The sequence below is a fragment of the Cololabis saira genome, chromosome 19 (assembly GCF_033807715.1).
Source record: "Cololabis saira isolate AMF1-May2022 chromosome 19, fColSai1.1, whole genome shotgun sequence".
NCBI classification, from domain to species: Eukaryota; Metazoa; Chordata; class Actinopteri; order Beloniformes; family Belonidae; genus Cololabis; species Cololabis saira.
Window position 1 is genome coordinate 1,391,189 of NC_084605.1, and position 18,653 is coordinate 1,409,841.

Consider the following 18,653-nt stretch of genomic DNA (forward strand, 5'->3'; position numbering starts at 1 on the left):
TTTACAGATTTGATTGTATTTTATAAATGAATATTCATCGTGAGGTTGGAGTCGGTTCAGCTCGTGCACTTTAAAGCTAATAAAGACTATAAATACAAATAAAATAGAATAAAAAACATGCATCAACATTTCAACAACTCCTTTTTATCGTCAATCCGAGCAGTTTTTTAACTTAAACGTTTAAACATTTTCTTTTTAAAGTCGTGGTTTAGAAGTCGTCGTCGCTTCTCTCACCTTAATAAAACTTAATAAAATAAATGCAAATTTTGCATATTTGATTGTATTTTATAAATTAATATTCATCGTGAGGTTGGAGACGGTTCAGCTCGTGCACTTTAAAGCTAATAAAGACTATTAATACAAATAAAATAGAATGCAAATAGAATAAAAAACATGCGTCAGCATTTTAAGACCTAAAAACCGTTTAATATCCTTTATGAGGTGATGATGTCATCGTCACGGTTGTTGCCTAGCAACCATCACATGATGGAGATGATTTTCCTCCGGATCGTCCTCAGTGGTTTCCACGGCAACGCTGACGTTCTGGTGTTTCTGAACATCCAGGAAGTTTTTCTACGGCTCCTTAAAACCTTTAAGAGTCTGTTTTCCTTCGATCCCCCTGATAAAAATGGGATAAAAACGTTTTTATCATGATGATCGGGATAAAAACGTGATAAAACCATGATAAAGCATGATAAAAACGTGATAAAAAACGTTTTTATCACGATGATCGGGATAAAAACGTGATAAAACCATGATAAAGCAAGATAAAAACGTGATAAAAAATGTTTTTATCACGATGATCGTGATAAATCATGATAAAACATGATAAAATCATGATAAAACGTGATAAAAACGTGATAAAAAGGTGTTTCAGCTTCAGAAACTGGATGTTTCAGCAGGAAAGTTTCAGGAAAACCTTCACCTTTTTCATCAGAAACCTCAATATGAAGAACAGCAGCTTTGGAAACTCAGTAACCACGGTTACCACAGTAACCACGGTTACCATGGTAACCGTGGTAACCAGGGAGGATCAGGTTCTACAACAACAACCACAACAAACACGTACAGCTCGGTAAACTAAACCACCATAAAAATAAAAATGATAATAATAATAATAACAAAAATAATACTATTATTAATAAAAGGCAGCAGATTTGATGATAAAAACTCTGGTTCTTCTTCACGAGTTTTGGTCTCAGTTTCCTGATTAAAAGAAAGAATAAATATATATAATTTATATTAATAAAGATAATCCAGCAGGACGATTTATATTAATAAAGATAATCCAGCAGGACGGATCAGAAACATGAGCTGGTTTTAGTTAAAGTTAAAGTTACAGCTCGGTCCGTTAACTGGACCTGATTCAGCGTTAAACCTGCAGGTTTAAGAAGAAAACATTATTCTGTAGTAAAACTGCTTTAAAAAATACAAATAATAATAATAATAATAATAATAATAATAAAAACTCCACATGTGGTCGATATTGTAAAATACTGGTTATTAAAGATTCCCAGAATCCTCTGGGATGGTTTCTGTCCTGGTCCAGTTCTGGTTTAAATACTTAAATAATACTTAAATAAAACTTCAGAGACGTTTGTAAAGAGGCAGAACCTTTTAGAAGGAACTAAATCTTCCTCTCATGCAACAAAACTGATGAAAATATAATTACTGGATTCTGAGGTTTAATATGTTGAACACTCTAGATAATTCCTGTATTTGTCCTGATTCTCTGGACGGAGCCGGTCCGGTGACCCGGCGGGTTTACAGATGTTTACAGATGTTTACAGGTATATGCACGGTTCCTGGGACTCTTATTGTGAAAGTTATGGGACCTGGACCTGGACCCGGGGTCCGGATGGAGACGGGGGACCCGCCAGGCAGCTGAGGCCGGACCTGGATCAGGGTTTCTTGTTGAGGGACTTGGCTGGAAACTTGACTGGGGACTTGGCTGGACCCGGACCGGGGGACCGAGCTGGACCCGGACCGGGGGACCGGGTCTCTGTGGTTCTGGCTGGTCCTGGACCGGGGGACCGAGCTGGTCCTGGACCCGGGGACCTGGACGGGCCGGTCTGGGCCGGCGTCACCTTCAGGTGGACGAACAGGGAGGACGGAGACAAACTGGACCCGTCCTGGTTCAGGAGACGCACGTGACGGTAACCTGGAGGTCAGAGGTTAAACACACCTGTCAATCATCCTGGAGGTTAAATATAGACCTGTCAATCATTATCATAACCCTGAGGTCAGAGATACACCTGTCAATCATCCTCAACATTAACCTGGAGGTCAGAGGTCACAGCTGTCAATCAACCTGGAGGTTAAAGGTTAAATATAGACCTGTCATTCATTATCATAACCTGGAGGTCAGAGGTCAGAGATACACCTGTCAATCACAGCTGTCAATCATCCTAAATAACCTAGAGGTCACAGTTACACCTGTCAATCATCCTCAACATCAACCTGCAGGTCAGAGATCATTGAAATAAGTGAAAAAGTGTTGGTCTTCCATCCAGGTCTAGACGTTACACCATCTCACCACTAGAGGGAGACAGAGATCTTTAAATGCTGAACTTAACTCCCCAGGACAAAGTTAAGAATAAAAGTAACTAGAAAATTTCTGGAAATTTTGATATGGGCATGCCCTACCGCCCATTCGTCCCCTCTCGCTGCTTTGGTTTGGGGCTGTAGTGGTTGTTTAGGGTGGTTCTATGTCAGTTTGAGGTGTTTACGGTTGTATTTCATTCATTCCTGTGCTCCCAATAGTTATTAATGGGACGCGCTTTTTGGCATCTAGCGTTGCCACGGTAACGCTTTTGACTGAGAATAGTAATGCCCATCGAGGAACGATGGAGACGCATCTAACGATGTATGCCGTGCATGGGTGCATGTTCCGGTTCAGGCTACGTTAACGGATAGGTTTTTTTTCACCATGGTAAAAAACCCCATCCGAATGAATGGGGTCATTTGGCATGGATTTTGACATAAAATTTCCTTAAATCCCAGCTTCATGAAATTTGAGTATGTTGAAGTCCACAGCGTGCCGAGTCAGGGGACATTTGTACGATGTCTCTACGAGAACCTGTTGCCTAGCAACAAGCGTCCAAATTCAAACAGAAAAAAAAAAAAAATGAAAGGTCAATATCGCGAAAACTGTAGTAATTAGCATAATGAGGTTGTAGGGGCCGTTACTGCCAATCGGGCCGAGTGTTTGAAAGTTTCAACAATGTCTCTACGATAAAGTTCGGCCGAGCAATAAGCATTCGAATTTTCGCCTTTTTTTTTGCTTTTCGGCGTCTAGCGTTGCCACGGTAACACTTTTTACTGAGAAAAGTAATGCCCATCGAGGAACGATGGAGACGCATCCAACGATGTATGCCATGTATGGGTGCATGTTCCGGTTCAGGCTACGTTAACGGATAGGTTTTTTTTTCACCATGGTAAAAAACTCCATCCGAATGAATGGGGCCATTTGGCCTGGATTTTGACATAAAATTTCCTTAAATCCCAGCTTCATGAAATTTGAATATGTTGAAGTCCACAGCGTGCCGAGTTAGGGAACATTTGTACGATGTTTCTACGATAATCTGTTGCCTAGCAACAAGCGTCCAAAGTCAAACGGAAAAAAAAAATAAATGAAAGGTCAATATCACAAAAACTGTAATAATTGGCATAATAAGGTTGTACGGTCGGTTAGGGACAATCGGGCCGAGTGTTTGAAAGTTTGAATGATGTCTCTACGATAAAGTTCGGCCGAGCAATAAGCGTCTGAATTTTCGCCTTTTTTTTTGCTTTTTGGCAACTAGCGTTGCCACGGTAACCCCTATTACGGAGAAAAGTAATGCCCATCGAGGCATGATGGAGACGCATCCAACGATGTATGCCATGTATGGGTGCACGTTCCAGTTCAGGCTACGTTAACGGATAGGTTTTTTTTTCACCATGGTAAAAAACTCCATCCGAATGAATGGGGCCATTTGGCCTGGATTTTGACACAAAATTTCCTTAAATTGCAGCTTCATGAAATTTGAGTATGTTGAAGTCCACAGCGTGCCGAGTCGGGAAACATTTGTACGATGTCTCTACGATAACCTGTTGCCTAGCAACAAGCGTCCAAAGTCAAACGGAAAAAAAAAAAAAAAAAGAAAGTTCAATATCACAAAAACTGTAATACTTGGCATAATAAGGTTGTACGGTCGGTTAGGGACAATCGGGCTGAGTGTTTGAAAGTTTGAGCGATGTCTCTACGATAAAGTTTGGCCGAGCAATAAGCGTCTGAATTTTCGCCTTTTTTTTTGCTTTTTGGCAACTAGCGTTGCCACGGTAACCCCTATTACGGAGAAAAGTAATGCCCATCGATTCACGATGGAGACGCATCCAACGATGTATGCCATGCATGGGTGCACATTGCGGTTCGGGCCGCATTAACGGACAAAAAAAAGTGCGGAATAAGAATAAGAAAAGGGAAACCTTTTCTGTATACTAATATATCGCCTTCATTTTCATGTTTTTCCTCGTTTTTCCGGCCGTGTTTTAGTTTTTGGGGATTTTTTTTTTCCACATCAGAGCAGGGTCATGCTGTACACCCGCTGGTGCGCAGTGGGACTTTTGCGACTTTAGCTTGTTAGCAAAATGCTAGCAACATTGCCCTTTGGGCCATTCTGGGCGATTGCAATATGGTCATGCCACTACTTGGCATGCCCATAAAAATACCGGTGAGAAAGAAAAGGGAAGAAAATAAGAGAAAATGTAGAAACGTAGTTTCTCCAATGAGTATAAAAGTGTGTGAAGATCGGCAGGTTAAAGTTAGGATGAAACTTCAACATGATGGTTTAATGAGGCTAAATAACAGGCCTTTTCTCTCCAATAGATTGTTATAATCATTTGTTTCAGACGTACTGTCATTATTTTCTGTATAAAAATTTAATTTGGTGTTGAAAAAGTCTTTCTTCAAACTTTACGAGCGGTATCTGGAGCTCCGGGTTGGACTGCTCCTCCAGAACCTGCATTTACTCGTTAATTACTCGTTAATCAACGACGTAACTCCTGAAATGACGACTAGTCGGCCTGAAAACTGGATCTTTGGTGGTTTTAGTCGTTTATAACCTTTGACAGTCAGGAAAAACAGCGTCTCGGCGTTTTAACTCGGTTTTCATCATTTTTGAGCTGCAGTTCCTCCAACAGCCACTAGTTGGCAACACTTGGTTCATCTCTAAAATTCAGGTATTGATGCCGTTTCCTGGTAAATCAATTAAATATAGAGACTTATTAAAGTGGCAGTTTAGAGTTTGAAGGTTAGAGTCGGGGGATCCGCTGGTTTAGCTTTTGTTGATTTAGTTTTTCTGTGTAAAAGTTGAATTTGCTGTTCAAAAAGTCAACATCGTCGGCCATCTTGGAAAGCAACATACGGCAACACCACTTGGACAAACTGTCATTACACGACGTGAGTCGCTACCGCGCATGCGCCACTTTTCGCTGTGCATTTCAGCAGGAAATCAGTCAGTCAGTGGAGAAGTAGAGAGTGTTGTCATTACCCGATTATTGATTAAAATGAGCGACTTTCATTTTTTCCATCAGCTCCATGCCTACATGGAATCCAGAAAGTTTCATCCCAGTTTGGGAAAAGCTGACAAATGGAAGATTACTCGTTCTATGAGTAATTAGGAAAGGCAATCATGTAAATATTAATATCCCTAACTTATTGTGAGTAGTGTGTATCAAAACAAGTGTGTGTTTAGATCTTGACTATCAAGTCTGGTGACGTAACTGTAGTTTGTCCAAGTGGTGTTGCCGTATGTTGCTTTCCAAGATGGCCGACGATGTTGGACGTGACTGCGCATGCGTGACTCAAATCGGGTAATGACAGGGGTGTTTGGTGTTTCCATGGTTTCCATGGTTACCTGAGCAGGTGTGTTGGTGTGTGTGTGTGTGTGTGTGTGTGTGTGTGTGTGTGTGTGTGTGTGTGTGTGTGTGTGTGTGTGTGTGTGTGTGTGTGGGGGGGCGGGGGGGTTGGTTTCCACGGTTACCTGAGCGCAGGCAGCCCAGCGGCAGCGTGAACTGTCCCAGGAAGTCGTCTCTGGAGGTGAAGTCGTGATCCTCCACCACGAACCGGACCAGCGCCAGCGCCGGGGACTGGACGGTGAAGGTGAAGCTGCAGTCCCAGCGGGGGTTGAAACCTGGAACAACCAGAGAACTGTCGTCATGACGACGCCCCACAACCAACCAGAGACACGCCTAACCCTAACCAGTCTAACCCTAACCCAGGAACCAGACACGGTGAAGGTGAAGCTGCAGTCCCAGCGGGGGTTGAAACCTGGAACAACCAGAGACACGTCGTCACGGCGACGCCTCAACCAACCAGAGCAGTGGCGTCAATTCAGTCAAAGCTAAGGTACTACAAGGTTACGAGTCTCAGAACTGAACTACAGTATCAACCATCATATCATCATACCAACATGCCCAGTAAACTCATCACAGAAGTCTATGTAGCTGATCTGTGTGGTCAAGAAAATTTTAACTTTTTCAAATGCAGTCTCACTCACATCCTGCTAACTATGAACACTACACTTTAACAACGGGTTGATCAATTCAGCCAATGCACCTTTACGCAATAAAACGCATCTGTTTTCTGCACCACGGACAGCAAGCGGCAGTTAGAGAGAGGAAATAGCTGATAAACGCAATTTAACTAATTCTGTTCACTACATTCATTATGTCATAGCAACAATATCACGTGGACATGGAGCGGCTAACAGGCTAACAGCCTCGTTAATAGCCCGACTCCCTCCACTACCGGGGCAACATTGGACCACCACTTGCTGTCTTTTTTTGACGGAAAAAAAAATTGCGTGGTTGTCTGCTTCCTTTTCATTTTTGTAAGTTAGTAACTCCAGAGCGCTAAAAACCAGATTGATAGCGACCACTGTCTTCAGGGACGCTGGGACATCACATTTCAAGATATGAGGGGGGTACAATACCTAGATAATACCTAGTGAAATCCATTAAGTTGTTTTGACTTGCATTTGTAGTTATTTTATATGTATTAAATAATAGAATAATCAATACAAATAGACACAGAGTAAATCCATCAATTTATTTAAAAAACAAACATTTACATTTTCCCCTGAAGCCAAAGTGTGGCGGCTGCCGTATCTTATACCCAACTGACGCCCCTGAACCAGAGACACGTCGTCATGGCGACGCCCCGCCCACAGAGCAGGGGGGCGGGAACCAGGAAGCAGGAAGTACGTACCGTTGTTGTCCACGTAGGGCGTCTTCTTCCTAGCGTTGTCCATGGCAACGCCGTGAATCTCCACCCAGACCTGGGGATCCACGATGGAGCTGGGCTTGTCCCAGGGGGGGCGGGGCAGCTGCTGGGCCGAGATCACCTGGGGGGGAATGTTAGCTGTTAGCTGCTGGGCTGAGATCACCTGGAGAGGGGGGGGGGAGTTAGCTGTTAGCTGCTGGGCCGAGATCACCTGGGGGGGAATGTTAGCTGTTAGCTGTTAGCTGTTAGCTGCTGGGCCGAGATCACCTGGGGGGGCAGGTATGTTAGTGGTAGTGTACCAGATCCCTGCTAGTTTTGTTAGTGGTAGTGTACCGGCCCCCTGCTAGTTTTGTTAGTGGTAGTGTACCGGATCCCTGCTAGTTCTGTTAGTGGTAGTGTACCGGATCCCTGCTAGTTCTGTTAGTGGTAGTGTACCGGATCCCTGCTAGTTTTGTTAGTGGTAGTGTACCGGCCCCCTGCTAGTTTTGTTAGCGGTAGTGTACCGGATCCCTGCTAGTTTTGTTAGTGGTAGTGTACCGGCCCCCTGCTAGTTTTGTTAGTGGTAGTGTACCGGATCCCTGCTAGTTTTGTTAGTGGTAGTGTACCGGATCCCTGCTAGTTCTGTTAGTGGTAGTGTACCGGATCCCTGCTAGTTCTGTTAGTGGTAGTGTACCGGATCCCTGCTAGTTATGTTAGCGCTAGTGTACCGGATCCCTGCTAGTTCTGTTAGTGGTAGTGTACCGGATCCCTGCTAGTTCTGTTAGTGGTAGTGTACCGGATCCCTGCTAGTTCTGTTAGTGGTAGTGTACCGGATCCCTGCTAGTTATGTTAGCGCTAGTGTACCGGATCCCTGCTAGTTCTGTTAGTGGTAGTGTACCGGATCCCTGCTAGTTCTGTTAGTGGTAGTGTACTGGATCCCTGCTAGTTTTGTTAGTGGTAGTGTACCGGATCCCTGCTAGTTTTGTTAGTGGTAATGTACCGGATCCCTGCTAGTTTTGTTAGTGGTAGTGTACCGGATCCCTGCTAGTTTTGTTAGTGGTAGTGTACCGGATCCCTGCTAGTTCTGTTAGTGGTAGTGTACTGAATCCCTGCTAGTTTTGTTAGCGGTAGTGTACCGGATCCCTGCTAGTTCTGTTAGTGGTAGTGTACCGCCCCCCTGCTAGTTTTGTTAGCGGTAGTGTACCGGCCCCCTGCTAGTTTTGTTAGAGGTAGTGTACCGGATCCCTGCTAGTTTTGTTAGTGGTAGTGTACCGGCCCCCTGCTAGTTTTGTTAGCGGTTGTGTACCGGATCCCTGCTAGTTCTGTTAGCGGTAGTGTACCGGATCCCTGCTAGTTCTGTTAGTGGTAGTGTACCGGATCCCTGCTAGTTTTGTTAGTGGTAGTGTACCGGATCCCTGCTAGTTTTGTTAGTGGTAGTGTACCGGATCCCTGCTAGTTCTGTTAGTGGTAGTGTACTGAATCCCTGCTAGTTTTGTTAGCGGTAGTGTACCGGATCCCTGCTAGTTCTGTTAGTGGTAGTGTACCGCCCCCCTGCTAGTTTTGTTAGCGGTAGTGTACCGGCCCCCTGCTAGTTTTGTTAGAGGTAGTGTACCGGATCCCTGCTAGTTTTGTTAGTGGTAGTGTACCGGCCCCCTGCTAGTTTTGTTAGCGGTTGTGTACCGGATCCCTGCTAGTTCTGTTAGCGGTAGTGTACCGGATCCCTGCTAGTTCTGTTAGTGGTAGTGTACCGGCCCCCTGCTAGTTTTGTTAGTGGTAGTGTACCGGATCCCTGCTAGTTCTGTTAGTGGTAGTGTACCGGATCCCTGCTAGTTCTGTTAGTGGTAGTGTACCGGATCCCTGCTAGTTTTGTTAGTGGTAGTGTACCGGCCCCCTGCTAGTTTTGTTAGCGGTAGTGTACCGGATCCCTGCTAGTTTTGTTAGTGGTAGTGTACCGGCCCCCTGCTAGTTTTGTTAGTGGTAGTGTACCGGATCCCTGCTAGTTTTGTTAGTGGTAGTGTACCGGATCCCTGCTAGTTCTGTTAGTGGTAGTGTACCGGATCCCTGCTAGTTCTGTTAGTGGTAGTGTACCGGATCCCTGCTAGTTATGTTAGCGCTAGTGTACCGGATCCCTGCTAGTTCTGTTAGTGGTAGTGTACCGGATCCCTGCTAGTTCTGTTAGTGGTAGTGTACCGGATCCCTGCTAGTTCTGTTAGTGGTAGTGTACCGGATCCCTGCTAGTTATGTTAGCGCTAGTGTACCGGATCCCTGCTAGTTCTGTTAGTGGTAGTGTACCGGATCCCTGCTAGTTCTGTTAGTGGTAGTGTACTGGATCCCTGCTAGTTTTGTTAGTGGTAGTGTACCGGATCCCTGCTAGTTTTGTTAGTGGTAATGTACCGGATCCCTGCTAGTTTTGTTAGTGGTAGTGTACCGGATCCCTGCTAGTTTTGTTAGTGGTAGTGTACCGGATCCCTGCTAGTTCTGTTAGTGGTAGTGTACTGAATCCCTGCTAGTTTTGTTAGCGGTAGTGTACCGGATCCCTGCTAGTTCTGTTAGTGGTAGTGTACCGCCCCCCTGCTAGTTTTGTTAGCGGTAGTGTACCGGCCCCCTGCTAGTTTTGTTAGAGGTAGTGTACCGGATCCCTGCTAGTTTTGTTAGTGGTAGTGTACCGGCCCCCTGCTAGTTTTGTTAGCGGTTGTGTACCGGATCCCTGCTAGTTCTGTTAGCGGTAGTGTACCGGATCCCTGCTAGTTCTGTTAGTGGTAGTGTACCGGATCCCTGCTAGTTTTGTTAGTGGTAGTGTACCGGATCCCTGCTAGTTCTGTTAGTGGTAGTGTACCGGCCCCCTGCTAGTTTTGTTAGTGGTAGTGTACCGGATCCCTGCTAGTTCTGTTAGTGATAGTGTACCGGATCCCTGCTAGTTCTGTTAGTGGTAGTGTACCGGATCCCTGCTAGTTTTGTTAGTGGTAGTGTACCGGCCCCCTGCTAGTTTTGTTAGCAGTAGTGTACCGGATCCCTGCTAGTTTTGTTAGCAGTAGTGTACCGGATCCCTGCTAGTTCTGTTAGCGGTAGTGTACCGGTCCCCCCTCTCACTTACTCGGACTGTGAGCAGCACCGGGGCGTGGCCCGGCCCCCCCCCCACGTTCTCGGGGTTGAAGCGGGTCTCGGGCCCCCGCATGAAGGGGGGCTTTAGCACGTAGCCGCACCCGCCGTTCTGCAGGAACCGGCCCTGGTTCAGGTCCATCTGCTCCCCGGGGGTCTGGAAGTTCAGGGCCACTGAGGGGGAGGAGGTTTAGGGTTAGAGTCTGGGACCAGGGTTAGGGTCCAGGTCTGGGTCCCGGACCCTGGTCCTGGTCCAGGACTGGACCAGGACCAGGACACTCACCGATCTGGCAGCCGGCGTTCCACATGTCCACAGGGTTGTAGTTGGACGACTGCAGCCGCTGGCCCGACGGGTAGATCCGGCTCAGGTGGCTGCTGTTGTGGCGAACAAAGTTCAGCCCTGAAAACGGAGAAGAGAACGGTGAGATGGGAGGAGGTGAAGAAGAGGTGAAGAAGAGGTGAGGAAGAGGTGAAGAAAAAAGTAGAGGAAAAAGTCGAGAAAAAAGTAGAAATTTTGAGGAAAAAGTCGAAATTTTGAGGAAAAAGCGCACGAACGCACGAAAAAACGCACTAAAAAACGCACGAACGCAGGCAAAAACGCAGGCAAAAACGCACGAAAAAGCGCACGCAAAACGCATGCACGCACGAAAATACGCACGAAGAAATGCAAGAAAAAGACGCACAAACGCACAAAAAAACTCACAAACGCACGAAAAAACGCACGAACGCAGGAAAAACGCATAAAAAAACGCTCGAACGCAGGCAAAAACGCAGGCAAAAACGCAGGCAAAAACGCACGAAAAAACGCACGAAAAAACGCACGAACGCAGGCAAAAACGCACGCAAAACGCATGCACGCACGAAAAAACGCACAAAGAAATGCACGAACGCACGAGAAAACGCACGAAAAAACGCTCGAACGCACGAAAAAACGCACGCAAAAATGCACGCAAAAATGCACGAAAAAACGCACGGACGCACGAAAAAACGCACGAACGCAGGCAAAAACGCACGAAAAAACGCACGAAAAAATGCACGAAAAAACGCTCGAACGCAGGGAAAACGCACGAAAAAACGCACGAAAAAGCGCACGCAAAACGCATGCACGCACGGAAAAACGCACGAAGAAATGCAAGAAAAGACGCACAAACGCACAAAAAAACTCACAAACGCACGAAAAAACGCACGAACGCACGAAAAAACGCACGAACGCAGGAAAAACGCATAAAAAAACGCTCAAACGCAGGCAAAAACGCAGGCAAAAACGCACGAAAAAACGCACTAAAAAACGCACTAAAAAACGCACGAACGCAGGCAAAAACACACGAAAAAACGCACGCAAAACGCATGCACGCACGGAAAAACGCACAAAGAAATGCCCGAACGCACGAGAAAACGCACGAAAAAACGCTCGAACGCACGAAAAAACGCACGCAAAAACGCATGAAAAAACGCACGGACGCAGGCAAAAACGCACGAAAAAACGCACGAAAAAATGCACGAAAAAACGCTCGAACGCAGGGAAAACGCACGAAAAAACGCACAAACGCACAACAACATGGTCCTCCCTAAGGCCCAGCCCCTCCCCATAGCCCCCCCTCCTACCTTGGTCCCGGACCAATCGTAGAGCTCGGCTCTCAGAAAAGGAGCACATGTCGGCCGCCGGTCTCCGAGCTGCTTCCTGGAAACTCTTGAAGGCGACGGAGCGGGTGTAGAAGACCAGGTCTGACAGGGCCGGACTCAGACCGGGGGGGCCCTGGGGGGGGGGGCAGAACCAGGGTTAGAACCAGAACCAGATCCAGAACCAGGACCAGGACCTGGACCAGGACCTGGACCAGGACCAGGACCAGCCCCCCCCCCACCTACCTCCTTGGGGGGTCTCCTCTCCCGTCCCTCCTCATCATCAGAACTCAGGTCCTCAGAGCTGGACGGATGAAACTCCTCCGTCTTCTTCTTCCCCTTGATCAGGATCTTCCCCTTCAGGTCCTGGAGAGACAAATGTAATAAATACATCAATAAACTAACTAAATATACACAAGATTAACCTCCTTCAGGTCCTGGAGAGACAAATAAATATAATACATAAATAAATTAACTAAATATACACAAGATAAACCTCCATCAGGTCCTGGAGAGACAAAGAAATATAATACATAAATAAACTAACTAACTAAATATACACAAGATTAATCTCTATCAGGTCCTGGAGAGACAATAAATATAATACATAAATAAACTAAATATACACAAGATAAATCTGTGTCAGGTCCTGACACCCCCAGAAACAGACATATAAAGATATAAAGACTTATATATAAAGCTCTTGTTCTGTTATAAATGAGAGAGAGATGAGTCACTGACTGAAATCAACCCGACATTCCTCATGTTCGTCTCAGCAGCTTCACAGGAGAACTAGATCATCTGAACTTCCTCCATAAACGTGTTAAACTATTTAAAATATTTGAAACACTGCTGTTAAAAGGAGGAGGGATAAGAATATAAGTCTCCTCACGAAACGTCAGGGCCTAAAGCTCAAGAAACCGAGTCTAACAGCAAGTCAGGAGCCAATAATCATCAATACTCACCAATAATAATCAATAATCACCAATAATCATCAATAATAATCAATAATAATCAATAATAATCAATAATCATCAATAATCATCAATAATCATCATTAATCACCAATAATAATCAATAATAATCAATAATAATCAATAATCACCAATAATCATCAATAATAATCAATAATCACCAATAACCATCAATAATAATCAATAATCACCAATAATCATCAATAATCATCAATAATAATCAATAATCACCAATAATCATCAATAATAATCAATAATAATCAATAATCACCAATAACCATCAATAATAATCAATAATCACCAATAATCATCAATAATCATCAACAATAATCAATAATCACCAATAATCATCAATAATAATCAATAATAATCAATAATCACCAATAACCATCAATAATAATCAATAATCATCAATAATAATCAAAAATAATCAATAATATTAATCAATAATCACCAATAATCATCAATAATCATCAATAATAATCAATAATCACCAATAATCATCAATAATAATCAATAATCATCAATAATAATCAATAATAATCAATAATCACCAATAATAATCAATAATAATCAATAATAATCAATAATCACCAATAATAATCAATAATAATCAATAATAATCAATAATCACCAATAATCATCAATAATCACCAATAATCATCAATAATCATCAACAATCACCAATAATCACCAATAATCACCAATAATAATCAATAATCACCAATAATCACCAATAATAATCAATAATCATCAATAATCACCAATAATAATCAATAATCATCAATAATCATCAATAATTACTAATAATAATCAATAATAATCAATAATCACCAATAATCATCAATAATCACCAATAATCACCAATAATCATCGATAATCATCAATAATCACCAATAATCAACAATAATCATCAATAATCATCAATAATAATCAACAATCAACAATAATCATCAATAATCACCAATAATAATCAATACTCACCAATAATCACCAATAATAATCAATAATCATCAATAATCATCAATAATCACCAATAATAATCAATAATCATCAATAATCACCAATAATAATCAATAATCATCAATAATCACCAATAATCATCAATAATCACCAATAATCACCAATAATCATCGATAATCACCAATAATCATCAATAATCATCAATAATCACCAATAATCATCAATAATCAACAATAATCATCAATAATCACCAATAATCACCAATAAAAATCAATAATCATCAATAATCAATAATCATCAATAATCACCAGTAATCATCAATAATCATCAATAATCATCAATAATCACCAATAATCACCAATAATAATCAATAATCATCAATAATCAATAATCATCAATAATCATCAATAATCATCAATAACCACCAGTAATAATCAATAATCATCAATAATCACCAATAATCATCAATAATCATCAATAATCACCAATCATCAATAATAATCAATAATCATCAATAATCACCAATAATAATCAATAATCACCAATAATAATCAGTAATCATCAATAATCAATAATCATCAATAATCACCAATAATCATCAATAATAATCAATAATCACCAATAATAATAATAATAATAATAATAATCAATAATCTTCAATAATCATCAATAATAATCAATATTCATCAATAATCACCAATAATCATCAATAATCACCAATAATCATCAATAATGACCAATAATCATCAATAATGACCAATAATCAATAATCATCAATAATCATCAATAATCACCAATAATCATCGATAATCATCAATAATCACCAATAATCAACAATAATCATCAATAATCATCAATAATAATCAATAATCATCAATAATCATCAATAATCACCAATAATCATCAATAATCACCAATAATAATCAATAATCATCAATAATCATCAATAATCACCAATAATAATCAATAATCATCAATAATCACCAATAATAATCAATAATCATCAATAATCACCAATAATCATCAATAATCACCAATAATCACCAATAATCATCGATAATCACCAATAATCATCAATAATCATCAATAATCACCAATAATCATCAATAATCAACAATAATCATCAATAATCACCAATAATCACCAATAAAAATCAATAATCATCAATAATCAATAATCATCAATAATCACCAGTAATCATCAATAATCATCAATAATCATCAATAATCACCAATAATCACCAATAATAATCAATAATCATCAATAATCAATAATCATCAATAATCATCAATAATCATCAATAACCACCAGTAATAATCAATAATCATCAATAATCACCAATAATCATCAATAATCATCAATAATCACCAATCATCAATAATAATCAATAATCATCAATAATCACCAATAATAATCAATAATCACCAATAATAATCAGTAATCATCAATAATCAATAATCATCAATAATCACCAATAATCATCAATAATAATCAATAATCACCAATAATAATAATAATAATAATAATAATCAATAATCTTCAATAATCATCAATAATAATCAATATTCATCAATAATCACCAATAATCATCAATAATCACCAATAATCATCAATAATGACCAATAATCATCAATAATGACCAATAATCAATAATCATCAATAATCATCAATAATCACCAATAATCATCAATAATGACCAATAATCCATAATCATCAATAATCACCAATAATCAATAATCATCAATAATCAACAATAATCATCAATAATGACCAATCATCAATAATCATCAATAATCACCAATAATCACCAATAATCATCAATAATCACCAATAATCATCAATAATAATCAATAATCATCAATAATCACCAATAATCAATAATAATCAATAATCATCAATAATCAACAATAATCATCAATAATGACCAATCATCAATAATCATCAATAATCACCAATAATCATCAATAATAATCAATAATCATCAATAATCATCAATAATCACCAATAATAATCAATAATAATAATAATCAATAATCATCAATAATCTTCAATAATCATCAATAATCACCAATAATCATCAATAATCATCAATAATCATCAATAATCAATAATAATCATCAATAATCATCAATAATCACCAATAATCACCAATAATCATCAATAATCACCAATAATAATCAATAATCATCAATAATCACCAATAATAATCAATAATAATAATAATGGAGGAAGGAGTTCCACAGGGTTCTGTATGAGGACGCTGCAGTTATCACCTGTGAGTACAGGTGAGTGTTACCTGTACCTGTACAGGTGAGTGTTACCTGTACAGGTGAGTGTTACCTGTACAGGTGTGTCCAGGTGAGTTACCTGTACCTGTGTGTACAGGTGTGTACAGGTGAGTGTAACCTGTACAGGTGTGTCCAGGTGAGTTACCTGAGGAGAGGGCAGCCAGCGAGAGTCCTGCTCCTCCAAGTGAGTACAGGTGAGTGTTACCTGGGTCGTACAGGTGTGTACAGGTGTGTCCAGGTGAGTTACCTGGGTCGTACAGGTGTGTACAGGTGTGTACAGGTGTGTCCAGGTGAGTTACCTGGGTCGTACAGGTGTGTACAGGTGTGTACAGGTGTGTCCAGGTGAGTTACCTGGGTCGTACAGGTGTGTACAGGTGTGTACAGGTGTGTCCAGGTGAGTTACCTGAGGAGAGGGCAGCCAGCGAGAGTCCTGCTCCTCCAAGTGAGTACAGGTGAGTGTTACCTGGGTCGTACAGGTGTGTACAGGTGTGTCCAGGTGAGTTACCTGAGGAGAGGGCAGCCAGCGAGAGTCCTGCTCCTCCAGCGGTTCCAGCAGCAGTTTCTCCCCCAGGACGGACCTCAGGTGTCGGGCCAGAACCTCCTGCTGCTGCAGCGAGCAGTGGTTCTCCAGGGACAGGATCAGGGGGTAGGGAGAGGCCTGTGGAGAGGTCAGGGGTCAGAGGTCAGAGGTCAGGGGTCAGGGGTCAGAGGTCAGGACCAGGACCAGGACCAGGACCAGGACCACCCAGACCAGCAGAACCCTAACCCTGGAGAACCAGAACGTTTTTTGTGCGTGCGTACGTTTTTTCGTGCGTGCGTGCGTTTTTTTGTGCGTGCATTCTTTCGTGCGTTCGTGCGTTTTTTCGTGCGTGCATTTCTTCGTGCGTGCGTCCGTTTTTTTGTGCGTGCGTGTGTTTTTTTGTGCGTGCATTTTTTCGTGCGTGCGTTTTTTCGTGGGTTCGTGTGTTTTTTCGTGCGTGCGTGCGTTTTTTCGTGCGAGCGTGCGTGCGTTCTTTCCTGCGTTTTTCCGTGCGTGTTTTTTCGTGCGTACGTGCGTTCTTTCGTGCGTTCGTGCGTTTTTTTGTGCGTGCGTGAGTTTTTTTGTGCGTGCGTGCGTTCTTTCGTGCGTTCGTGCGTTTTTTCGTGCGTGCATTTTTCTCTGTTTTTTCTTCCTTTTTCCTTTCCTTATTAATATCAACATTTGGACTTTTTTTGGACATTTCGATGTTATCATGTTAGCAGGGTTGGTTAGCGGTAAGCCGTTAGCTCACAGAGAAGGCATACTGGGTTAGTTAGCAGTTAGCGGTTAGCTCACCTTAAAGGCGTACTGGGTTAGTTAGCAGTTAGCCGTTACCTTGAAGGCGTACGTGTCTATCGTCTCCAGGACGTCCTTCAGGGGAACCTTGGACGTCAGCGTGTGTCCGTGGTAAATCACCGGTTCTCCTGCGTCTCCGTCCCAGCAGTCCAGCTCCACGCAGCGGCAGCCGCGGCTCAGAGCCCTGGGGGTCAGAGGTCAGGAGGTCAGGGGTCGTCCTGCTAACCTGCTAACTGACCCCACAACCCTTTTTTGCTGGATACACAATGGATTCCTACAAATACTGGAAACCGTTGTGTTTGGTGATTCTGTCTGTCGAGGATGTTGAAGATGCTTCATAATTGGATTTATGATAGCAGGATTTCTCTTGATCGGAGGAGGGGGATTCCTGGTCTACCGACAAACGCGTAAGTCGTCGACAGCTGTTCTGGCTCTTTCAGAGCTGCCGGACGTGGCTGAAGGATCAAGCAAGGTGATCAACACTCAGACTTTAACGCTGGGGGAGCAAAGCCGTAAGCTGGATGTGATTCTGGAACAGAATCTCAGGCTGGCGGCGTCTTTGAGCTCATTGGTAAGATGGAGAAGACCCTGGAGAAGTTGGAAGCTCGGCTTGGCGGGAATTGTTCACAAATTTGTCTGATTGGAGTCTCCATTGATGAACCAGAGACTGAAGGCAGACGGAAAATTACTGAGTCTGTCTGTTTTCAATATAATTGTTGATTCTATAATCTGACCTTGACAGGGCAGTTTGGCCGATCGCTCTGGTCACAATCTCCCTGGTGGAATGTAAACAAGGTGACTGCCCCCACCAGCCCTCCCCTCTCAGGAATATATGTGGACTGCTTTCAGAACTGACCGAGCCGTCTGATAACATCAAGGACGTTGGCTGAGAGCAGCTCTGGGGCAAAGTTTCACAGACTTACCGCTACACACACTTACTGATAACACACCTCCCTCACGCCTTCCTCGGCCCCCCTTCTCAACGCAGTCTCCGGGTTTCGAGCGCCACGAAGCCGCGGCGATCACTTGGATGCACCGTGCCGGGTGCACTGTATGCACTGCATTATACTCAGTGTGAAGATGTGTTTTTTTCTCCCTTTTTTTCTCAACTTTTTTCTCAAAATTTCAACTTTTTTCTCAACTTTTTTCTC

The 18,653-nt window shown here is 42.3% G+C and overlaps 1 protein-coding gene across 1 annotated transcript in view; it reads right to left on the reverse strand.

Moving 5' to 3' along the window:
* Positions 1-1,901: 1,901 nt before the first annotated feature.
* The window catches only part of LOC133419720 (1-phosphatidylinositol 4,5-bisphosphate phosphodiesterase delta-3-A-like), a 46,253-nt gene continuing 29,501 nt past the window's right edge, over positions 1,902-18,653 (reverse strand). The window contains exons 8-16 of the mRNA XM_061709121.1: positions 17,542-17,686; positions 16,693-16,845; positions 12,209-12,328; positions 11,948-12,098; positions 10,626-10,742; positions 10,338-10,516; positions 7,250-7,385; positions 6,024-6,173; positions 1,902-2,161 (exon numbers count right to left, since the gene is read on the reverse strand). Coding sequence (XP_061565105.1) covers positions 1,902-2,161; positions 6,024-6,173; positions 7,250-7,385; positions 10,338-10,516; positions 10,626-10,742; positions 11,948-12,098; positions 12,209-12,328; positions 16,693-16,845; positions 17,542-17,686 — 1,411 coding nt within the window. The remainder of the gene's footprint in view (positions 2,162-6,023; positions 6,174-7,249; positions 7,386-10,337; positions 10,517-10,625; positions 10,743-11,947; positions 12,099-12,208; positions 12,329-16,692; positions 16,846-17,541; positions 17,687-18,653) is intronic.